General features: G+C 47.6%; 1 protein-coding gene across 4 annotated transcripts in view; it reads right to left on the bottom strand.

Annotated features, from left to right (window-relative positions):
* FAM124A (family with sequence similarity 124 member A) overlaps positions 1 to 5379 on the bottom strand; it is an 81938-nt gene extending 76559 nt beyond the window's left edge. For 2 of the 4 annotated variants that reach the window (XM_070240305.1, XM_070240304.1), the window contains exon 1: positions 4872 to 5379. In XM_070240305.1, the coding sequence (XP_070096406.1) occupies positions 4872 to 5364 (493 nt within the window). In that variant the 5' untranslated portion in view covers positions 5365 to 5379. The remainder of the gene's footprint in view (positions 1 to 4871) is intronic. The other 2 variants (XM_023621548.2, XM_023621547.2) reach the window with 2 other exon arrangements.
* Between the last annotated feature and the right edge of the window lie 5849 nt (positions 5380 to 11228).

The following is an 11228-nucleotide window of genomic DNA, read 5'->3' on the forward strand; positions in this document are numbered from 1 at the left end:
ATATATATATAAAACAGATACCGTCCTAAATTCTCTTTTCCAGGAAAATCTTGGCATAAGAATTGATCCTGGCATTTCAGTAATATTGATCTTGACAATTCTGTACAACATCAGCTCAATGCATCATGGACCCCATCTGTTAACTCTCAGTCCATTGAATTAGATGCCATGGTAATTTAGAGCTAACTAGCTCCACCTGAACACAAAGATAATAAAGTACCTGATAGATCATCTTGTCTTCTACGCAAGATTTCCCCTGTTAACTCTTCTTTAAACTTGTCCCATTTTAAAATTTATTCTATCTGTTCTTTCGCATCCACCTGTTTATAAATGCTAGATCCATGAATTTTTTTTGTTTTCTCTTACATCACAGTAAAGTATCAGTTGGAGGTCACCCAAAGATAAAGGATATGGTACGACCTTATGTTTTCAAAAGATCAGTGACAGCTGACATAGAAGTGGAGGTCCATTAATGCCAGTCAAAGGAAGATTAGCCCTGAGCTAACATGTGCAGCTAATCCTCCTCTTTTTTCTGAGGCAGACTGGCCCTGAGCTAACATCCATGCCCATCTTCCTCTACTTTATATGTGGGACTCCTGCCACAGCATGGCTTGACGAGCGTTGTGTAGGTCCACACCCAGGATCCGAACCTGTGAACCCCAGGCCACTGAAGTGTAACATGCGAACTTAACCACTGCGCCACCGGGCTGGGCCCAATGCCAGTCAAACTTTTTAATGAAAATAATCCATCAAGTATGGTTGTATTTGAAAGAGTGGCTTAGAAGTCAATCTGGGAGACATCCCTAATGAAAACCCCTTAAAGAGCGTTTGTCTTACTTATTCTTTTATTTGGGTATTTGTAAACAATACTGCCCTTCTCTCTGTTAAGCGATTCTGTTTCTTAAGATAATTTACTATGGTCAATAGCTGACTTGCCAGTTTTTTCTAAAACTACACAGAAGCACAAGTTTGCTTTCAAGTGGATTTGGAGAATGGGAGTTTCAAAATGACATCAGTCGTCACAGAAGAATACTAATTTGCTTTTAGTCTTGGCTTGTATTAGGTGGGTCAGACAGCAAAGGTAGCATTTCAAGCAAAAGAAAATATCTGAGCAGAAAACAAGAATTATAGATCAAACGGCTCCTTAAGAGGCAACTTCACTATGTGAGAAGTGTGCTGGAGACCCAGGCTTCTTGGAACCATCTCTTTGATGATGTTGCTGAAAGGATGGATAATCAGCTCAAACAGTACCTCCAAATCTGTTCCTCCTATGTCTTGTTCACACCAGCTTAGCAACCATCCCTCTCCCCCAAACCTTGATGATCCCAACCACTATGTCTCTTTGCCTGCCCCTGGGTAGTTGAGCACTGCTGCAGGAAAACAAATAGCAAGGTCGACGGGTACCTTCAGGTACACGTCATCGCTAAACTCAATGGGGTTCTCACTCAATGTCCCAAAAAACTATTCCAAATCTCCATTCTCCTCAGGGAGAGGGGCTTCATTTGCATGGAAGGGGAACCCAATTCCCTTCTCTGCTTTTAGTTGTAAAAAGAGAGATGTCCTTCCTCTTCTCCAAAGCCAGTCTATCCACATGTGGTCTGATGTCCCTCTACCTCCACCTTTTCAGAAAGCTGACATTATAGATCATCAGTTTTTCTCCTATATCTTTATCCTTTCCCTTTTTATAGAATCCTTCCTATGAGCATTTATTGCCCAATTCTTGTCTATGTTTAGGAAACTCTTCCCTCACTCACTCTCCCCTCCAGCTACTGCCTCTCCTCACCCCTCCCTTTTCCAGACAAAGGGTTCTAGCTATTTCCTCTTCCTCACCTTCCACTCCCTCCTGGAGCCACGCTGATCTGGCTTCTGCCTCTACCGCTCCACTGTCAAATATTACTCTATCTTCGCTTCATCATCTCCATTTAAAAAGAAGACACATCACATTCCTCATCTGAGTTTCTCAGTAGCACAGTTGACTTCTTTTTCCTTTCTTCCCTTGGCTTCTAGGATATCACATTCTTCCTTTTTTAATTCCATGCCTACTTTTTATAAGGCTCCTTTATCTGCTCATTTTCCTTTACCTGACTTTTAAATGTTGTACTTTCTCAAGGCTGGTCTTAAGTAGTACCTGCTTCACAGAGTTGTTGAAGGATTAAATGAGTTAATGAAACACGTGAAGGCTTAGACAGTACCTGGCATAGAGTAAATGCTAGGTAGGCGTTTGCTATTGCCTTTAGTTGATTTAATCTGCTCCTAGGGCTTCAACTGCCATTTTTAGGCTGACAGTTCCCAAATGCGATGTCACCATGCAGACCTCCTCTCTGACCTCCTCTCTAGATAAACATACTTAACTGCTGGCTCACCATCTTTACTTGGATGTCTCCCAACACCTCAAACACAACATGTTGAATATGAAACTTCTCACACCCTGCCCAAACTTGGTTTGGAGGGGCTCAGTGGCTACTTTGAGAATCTGATGAAAAACAAGTCTCTCTCAAAAAAATTCACAAAGCACATCATTTTTCATACAACTTGAAGCAATTCGTTGACCCCAGATTAAGGATCCCTGCCTTAGCAGATGTGTCACTTAAGCTGAGTCTTAAAAGAAGAGTAGAGTTTCACCTGGTGACCAGGCATGCCAGGTGGAGAAAAGCATAGCTGGCCGAGAGGGCAGCTTGACAAAGGTGAGGAATCAGAAACACCCTGTGGCTATGGCTGGATGCAGAGTGCAAGGGTGGACCTGCCAAGAAACAAGGCCAGAGAGAGAGGGGGACCCCGTAACATCGGGGCTTGTAGGCCACGCTAAACTCTTTGCACTTTATAGATGACAGAGCCACTAAAAGTTTGGAAGGGAGAGAGACATGATCAGATTTGCGTTTAAAAAACAAATAGCAAACATGTAGTGATGCTTTGTATGCAATCTCGACAGGTAGCTCTATGAAAGCTGGAGAGGGTAACAGGATGCGAGGCCTGGGGAAGCAGAGAAATTATGAACAGCTTTTTGCTAACTAGACTAAACTTCAAGAGATATGTGACTATGTGGCAAATACAGGACTAATAAGCATACATTGAAACTATTTTATTTAATGCACGCCATTTTACCTTTATCTTTAGCTTAACAATGCTACTGGGGCAATAAGAAGTCTTTACACAGTTCTGTCCTGTTGCAACTATACACTTTAGTGACAGAAGCAGAGAACAGAAGCCCTAGTGTCAGTATATTCAGCAAGCCCCTCCCAGGAGCCCTGGCAGCTGTCATGCTGTTCATTGGGATCCTGGGTGATATTCCTGGGTTAGGGCTTCCTCTCTACTTCTCCAGAGAGAGCCCTTGGAAAAAATATCTGTTTTAGGTGAGCTCTGCAAACTGAAAACGAATGGCTCAGTTGATGATTTTTTAACCCAGCTGAAAATGAGCTGTTAATTTTGCTTTGTTTCTTCTATTCATAGTCCAGCTAACTAGAGGCAGGCAAAAGAAAAAAAAAAAAAGGCCAAGGATGTTCAATTAAAGTTGATAAATGCCCCATATACAGAGTGTGGGAAAAAGCAGGGGAGTTCAGTATTTGGAGTCAGGTTACTCCAGGGGAATGTGACTGGGTTCTGCAGTGAGCCAGAACGCATCACAAGTTTAGGTGATCCCAAATAGGGAAAGCCCATTGCAGAGCAAATGCTTTAGGGTGTGAAGTCCCAGATTTCGGCTGGGAGTGGGTGGAGGTGGCAAGGGAGGGTGGGGTTGGACAGGCAGAACCAGCGGCATAGGGAGCCACTCCGGCGTCAGGTCAGATCCCTGGGTCCATTCTGGCCCTGGACTCTCCTCCTGCCGTCCCAGGGTTGCCAAACCCTGAGATTAGTCTAAACCTCGTCAATCTTCCAGGAGTGAGCCTCCGTTGTCCGGCCAGCTCCAGCCCTCCCCCAGGGTTACTCCTGTTAGGAAAAGACACCCTTTCCTCCTGGGTCGGTGCCGCATCCTGGATGTGGCGCTGACTCTGCACAGGGAAATTCTCGAGATAGGGGCTGGATGGAAGCCTTGACAAGGACATTCATCTCCTAAAAGACATTCCGGAAAATGGTGTTGTTGGAAGAGGGCTAATTGGTCTCCAAAGGTTTGGGCTAATTGTTTGAGTCCGTTGAAGCAAAGAGGACGTTTCTTTAAATAAGCGGAGCTAGGTCATAGCACCATCTTCATCCCGCCCGTACCCAAGGCAGGTGGTTCCGCCTGGCACAGGTGCGCAGAGGTGAGGAAGTTCGGTGGGGGACTGGAGGAGTGAGGAGATCTCGGCAAGCACAATAAAGCCATAAAATGAAAAATGTCATCCTCTTAGACGACTTCTGAAAGACTTTTAGGCGCCGGTGTCCTACCCCCTTTTCCTCTTCTGCTCATCCCCAAACCCCCATCCCGGACTCCAGGGGGCTCCGAAGCTGCAGGAAGAAAGTCCTCGCGGAAGGTCGAAGCAAGTGCAAGAGCATCTCTCGTCTCTAACGATGGTCTCAGGGGGACACTGCATTCGCCTGGTACTACACATCGTCTCAGTGATAACGGAGGGCAAGTGGGAGTGGGGTGGGTTGTGGGGGGGGGGGCTACTCTGAACCTTAAGTCCCTCCGCTTTCCTTCCTCCCGGGGTGGGGCCCGCCCTGCCCAGGGAAGCCACGAACCACGCGGCTCTGCCCTCAGGGCCGGCCCAGGAGGGAGCGAGCACGCCACAGCCCCTCCAGCTCTCCCGGGGGACCGGCAAGAGGGGCAGCCCCTACGGCTCCGTCCCATCGCGGCGGCGCCGGCTCCGCCGAGGCGGTCCAGAAACGTCCCGGACTGGGGAGAAGCCGCCGCGCAACTTGGGGAGCGCTGCCCGCCCACGGCCTGGCCCGGCGCGACTCACCCTCCGGTCTCGGCGCCCGAGTCCACACAGTCATCCTCCTCGCCGCCGCCCGCCTTGGGGTCCATGGCGCCCTCCCCGCCGCGCGCCACTCTCGGGCGCGGGCGTAACCCCGGGCGCGCTCCCTCCGGGCCGCCCAGCCCAGCCGAGCCGAGCCGACCCGAGCCGGAGCTGGCAGGGCACCCTCTGAGCGTCTCGCCGCCCGGGCTCGGGCGAACAACTCCGGCGCCAGCCGCCGTCCCCGCGTCGCGCCCTCTCCTGGCCGCACCCTGCCGGGCACCGGCGGCCGCTCCCGCCCCGCCCCTCGCCGCCGCTCGGCCGTGTGAGCGTGTGCGCGCGGGTGTGTGCAAGGGCACGAGGGTGTGTGCGTGCGTAAAAGTGTGTGTGCGCGGGTTATGAACGTGTGCGCGCGGATGTGTGCATGTGCATGAGAGAATGTGCTTGCGTAAAAGGGTGTGTGCACCGGGTGTGAGCGTGTGCGCGCGAGTGTGCACATGAACGTGAGCTCTCCTGTGCGCCTGTGCGTGGTGTGCGTGCATGAGTGGACGAGGTGTGTGAGGTGGAGTGCGCCTGGGTGTTTGTGGTGCGAAGTGGGTGGGTGGGTGAGGTATGTATTTGTGGGTGCTCTCTTCTGTGTCTGTGCTGAGCGCGTGTGCCCGTCTGTGCTTTGTGACCGCATGCGGTATGTGAGTGAGTGTATGTGTGAGTGTGTGCGCGTGGGAGCCGCCTCCCTCCCCTGGGCCCACAGTCCCGGAATTCGGAGTCCAGGAATTGCCCCGAAATTCCTGAGCCGGGTTCTGAGCGCCCAGTAATACGCCATCGCACCGTGAAGGCGAGGAAGGATCTGTGTCACTTCTGGGATCAGTTGGAACACCTAGGTGTTTTCTTATAGTTTCCTCAGAATTGCCAACACTGAATTCATTATCGCCTTTCTCAGCGCAGATCTGAGTGGCTTCTCACCACCCAACTTGACAGTTTACAATCGGTGTCATGCATCTTTTGCTATTTTTATAAAAATAATTTAAACATGATCGGATGTATCTACATTCAGGGGATGTTGCAGTAAGGGATAAAGGATGTTTGTGAAGTACCCCTCTCTGCCTCAGGGTCATTGAGTTAATGAGCACTCTTGGAGGAGCTCACGTCTCCTAGTAGGGTGAGATGGATCGGAACAATCTGGGTTTTATTCTGACAGCCCTGTACAAGTCATTGGAAGGCACTCATTTCTACTTTCTTCTCTTTTAAGGCAAGTTATTTAACCTCTTTGAGACTTAATTTATCCATCTGTAAGTGGGGCTAGTGATATCTACCCTGTAGCATTGCAGTGAATTAAATGAGAGTGTCTATGTAAATACTTAGCATGGGTTCTGATCCACACCCACCACAGGTCACAGGCAGCTGTCATTACATTTAGAGCATGAGTTAGCCATGTGCCAAGTCTCAACTTGCAAAGCAGTGTCATTCTGGGCAACAGGTGATCTCATGAAAAGGAATATATTTTCTTTTCTCTCTCACTCTCCTCTCCCTCCTATTCTTCCTTCCTACTTCGCTACCTAAATATCACTACTTTTTGATTCACCTTAATTAAATTACACAAAAGAGGGATCCAAGTAACAAAAGAAGAACTGAAGTGCAATCTTATCATCAAGAAAAAACAGAGGTAAACACGCAATGCCAAATCTTAACTGAATTGTCCTTCTGAGTGTAAAATTCCTCGCACACAAAACAGAAATGGATATATTATACTCAACTGGTGCTCATTAGCTGAAAGAAAGGAGCATGCTGGCTCTTCAAGGGAGACTCCCCGGTATGTACTGATTTCTAAAAGAAAATTCTCACATGAGGCAAAAGGAACATTGTGAGTGATTTACTGCACGATGCCACTGATGACCATTGTAAATGCATCCATTCATCCAATAACTACATATCAGACAGGAGAGTGAATTCTGGATATACAAGTCAGGGAAAACAGCAACAGATATGATGCCTGCCTTCATAGAGTTTATAATCCAGAGGGGGAGACTAAATTAAACAAGTAAGTTATATATTCAAATATATATAAAGCATAAATGGAGATAAACACTATGAAGAATAGTGCACCGTGAGAAAGAAAGAAGATAATTTAAATTGGACTGTCAGGGAAAGCTCTCTTACGCAGAGAGATTTTAGCCCTCCTCTGCCTCAGGGCCTTTGTACTTGCTGTTCCTTCTCCCTGGAATACTTTCTCCCAGATTCTCTGCAAGCCTCCTGCTACATGTCCTTCAGGACTCTCTACAAATGGCCCCTCATCAGAGAGCCCGTCCCAACTAAACCTACATCACAGAATCCCCTTACCCTGCTCTACTCTTTCTTGTAACTCTACCAACACTCAACATGTAATAGATGCATCTACTAACAACCTGCTCTTCCTTCCCCAACCCTACTCTGCGAATGTTACCTCCGTGAGAGCAGGGACCAGGTTTTGATCACTGCTTCAACCCCAACACTTGGAAGAGTCCCCAGAACAATAAACATGTGTTGAGTGACTGTAAGGGGAGCAGCCCCAGCATGGGGGTGGAGGTGAGGAGAGCAGTTGAGTGGAGACCCCAGCAGTTGTGAGGCAGGGGAGGGCACCAAGCATTCGATCAGAGGTGGATGAAGGAAAGCTGGGTGACTGGTAGAACGCAGCACGGCAAGGACAATAGTGAGGCATTTCTGCATAAATGTGACGTCTCCAGGAAATCAATAGACCATTATAGCTATTTGGAAAGTAGAAGGACAAATGCAGTGTCAATGAAACCAGATTAAAGGGAGTGATAAAACTGGCCAGAGAAGTAAGTATAATGATCTTGTTATTCTTACAGTCATAAGGGAACCTGTCCTTATCTATTCTGTGTAGAGACAATTCATATTTGTCACCTCATTTGATCCTCGACAAAGATCTGGGAAGTGGGTTTATTTTTCCATTTTACAATCGAGGAAACCAAACCCCAGCGACTTAAGTGTCTTGTTCTAGGCCAGCCAGTGAGTGAGTGGAGGAGCCAGGTGACCCATTCAGTGTGGATGGAGCCCATGTCATCTACCTGGAGGGCTAAAGGGTGGGCCAGTCACATCCTCAGGAAGATGGCACTAAGAAAAAGCCCAGAGAAGACAGGGTGAAAGCAGCACGGCCATTAGAAGGAAGGCCGCAGGAAATGAGATGCTACTTAAATTGTTTCAGTCTTTCTCAAATATCCAGAGAAAGGTCAGACCAGATGAAAAACCGGGGCTACCTCTCAAAATGATGCATTGATTCAGGTCCCCTCGGCCACAGGGGACACAAGTGTTGTCATTTGTCATCAGTATAGTGTCTGATAGCAAGGCAGTGATGCCTTTATTATTGGGAAAAGAAGTCTGAAGAGCAATCACTTTCCCTCTGAGCAGGCGTAGTCTAGTTATACGTGGGCTCCCACTTCAGTCCTCAGGCCCCGGGAGCGTCACGGTTGGTAAAAGAGCTGTCAGCAGTTAATCGGCATGAGGACTTTGTAGTGATCATCGTGGGTGTCTGGTCCATCACCTTTACATGATTCCCGGGCTCGATTTCCAGCTAGTTAGCATTGGTCACTTTCATCACGGGGGTACAATGCCCTCCTCCCTCACCCCTGTAAGGAGGGGGCAGAGGAGCATCACCAGTCTGCTTAGGGTGCCCTGCCTGCTGCCCTAAAGATTTTCCCATCACAGTCAGAGGACAGAGTGGGAGGAACACTGAGGTATGGCAGGAAGTGTAACAGGCCAGGAATCCTGACTTCTAGGTGCAAATCCATCATGTCACTAGAGGAAAAGCATAGATGATCAATTGTTTTAAAATCTCCCACGACACGTCAGGCATTGTGGTAGGGGCTTTACCTACGTGATTTCTTTAATCCTCATGAAAACCAGGCGAGACTTCTGTCCTCCTTAGAATGGGGCTGTTGATATGAATCTCACAGGAGCCTCAAAGCGCTCCGGAAACAATGAAGCACATAAATACAAGAAGTTACTGATTTCTTCATCCTTTTCCTCAGACAGGTCTGAACAGCACTGTCATGTTGTATTTCATCTACAATACTCGTTTGAGTCTTTGTTCATATTGTTGCATGTGTTGTTGTGTTAGAAAACAAGGCCATTCATCCATTTATTCATTGAGCACTCACTGTGGGCCAGGCGGTAGACGGGTTCCAGGGACACGTTGTGGAACAAACCAGAAGCAGTGGCTGGCCTAATGGCACTTTCAAGGTCAGGAGAGAGCACTTTATCATGCTCCAGGCCCCATGGACAGGACTGGCCTTCCCACCAAGCCTCACCTTCCTCAAAGGGCCCCGTGACACCCCATCAGACACCTGACAGGTGCTTGGTCCCATCAGCCATTAGGGTGGGCCTGGAATATCAAAGCTCTTTGCTGGAGAAAAAAAATCTCAAAATAATCTGATGATAAACAAGGAGCATCAATTTTGCTGTTGAAAGAAAGAGATTGGCTATCAAGAAGGTCAAAAATAATTCGGAGGGGGCCAGGGGTTTTGAACCACAGAACATAAGTAGCTTTAAGATAAGAACTTTAAGAGCTAGAGATTGAAAACAGATAGAAATAAAAATCTCCTGGGAGTGGGATTTGAGTTTGCCTGGTTTGAGTTTCAAGTTAGAGGGAAGCTGGGCCATTTCTGCTGCGCGAGGCTAAACTTTCTGGACCACTGGCTCTAAGTCCAGCCTGATCTAATATAGTTCTTTAAGTGGAATATGAATTTAGGGTATCCAACAGCAAACAACTGGAATACATGTTGGTTTAGGAAGTTTTGTTCATTCATTTTTATTTAATTCTTTTTTTAAAAAAGATTTTCCAGAAACAAAAATTTCAGGTTAAAGAGAGACGTGATACACGCACAAAATCTTTCTTCCAAGTCTCCAGAAGAGTCTGTCTGATGTGAAAAATAAATATTGTGATCATGACAAGAAAAATTATAAACTATTGACAAATCTACTTAGACAAAGAAAGCCACTAGCCTTACACGCAGGCATAAGGGGAGCAGATGGCTATGGGATAACTGAAACTAAAGCTAAACTGTTGAGTTGGAAAATAATCTCAGTAAAATATAAATGACTCCGCTTTGATAAGGGAGAGCGGAGATAGCTGCCCTGCCTTGGAGCCTTCCCAGGAACTCTCAGCCTCCTGTGGAGGGACGCGACCTGGAGTCCAAGGCCAGACATCCTACAACATGCCCACGACTCCCCTCCAGCTGCTGGGGGGTGGGTGAGAAATGAGACGGAATGCGCAAAAACCTCTGGAAAAGTGCTGCAGAAATTTAAGAAGACGATGAAACCCTAGACTCAGGACACGGCCCTCTGGGCCCCTGTGAAGGTAGACATGTCTTCTGGGAATTGTGGCCAGGTCACCATAAATAGGATCACCATCATACTAATGATCTAGACTTGGAAAGGTTGGCCCTCTGTCCTCCTCTCATTCTCAGACTTTCCTTCAGTGATCTAATCTTCCCAGCTCCAACTGCCTATATTAGTTTCCTAGGGCGGCCGTAACAAAGTATACCACAGCCTGGGTGGCTCAAACAACAGGAATTTAGCTTTTTACAGTTCCGGAGGCTAGAAGTCCAAGATCAAGGTGTTAGTAGGGTGGATTTCTCCTGAGGTCTCTCTCTTTGGCTTGCAGATGGCTATCTTCTCCTTGTGTCCTCACGTGGTCTTTCCTGTGTGTGCACACGTCCCTGGCACACGTCCTTCCTGGATGTCTCAAAGGTACTGCCAATTAAAGTTATACAAACTGAACTCACGATCACCACCCCCACCCTCTCCACCCTCCCACCCTCACCCCTGCCATGATTCTCTTCCCTGTTCTCATAACAATGAATGGTACCACCATCTGTCCGAGTATGCAAGCCAGAGATTAGATATCATCCTTGAAAACTCTCTCTCCTTTAACCATTTATCAGTTCCTCACCAGGCGCTGGCATTTCTGTTTGCTAGAAGTGCCCTGAAATCTTTCTTTCATCTCCAGCTCCACTGCCGTCATCTTAGTCTGTTCTTCCCTCCTCTCTAGGCTAGCTTATTTCACTAGTCTTTCAAATGGCTTCCCATATCCATTCCTGCCTCTCTCACCCAGTCGCCATACTGTAGCCAGAGAGCTCTTCCTCTGAGGCAAATCTGGCTGTGTCATCCCCTCCACAGCCTAAAGGATGGCAATAGCTTCCTGCTGCTCTTAGAACGGAGACCAGAATTGTACCAACCATGTGTCACCACTGCCCCCACCCCCACTTGTTTCTCTCTGCATTCTCTGTGCTTCTAATACACTGGCCATCATTAGTCCCTCAAACGACCAACTGTGCTCCTTCTCCAGGCACAGAACCTTTACCTATG

The sequence above is a fragment of the Equus caballus genome, chromosome 17, assembly GCF_041296265.1.
Source record: "Equus caballus isolate H_3958 breed thoroughbred chromosome 17, TB-T2T, whole genome shotgun sequence".
NCBI lineage: Eukaryota > Metazoa > Chordata > Mammalia > Perissodactyla > Equidae > Equus > Equus caballus.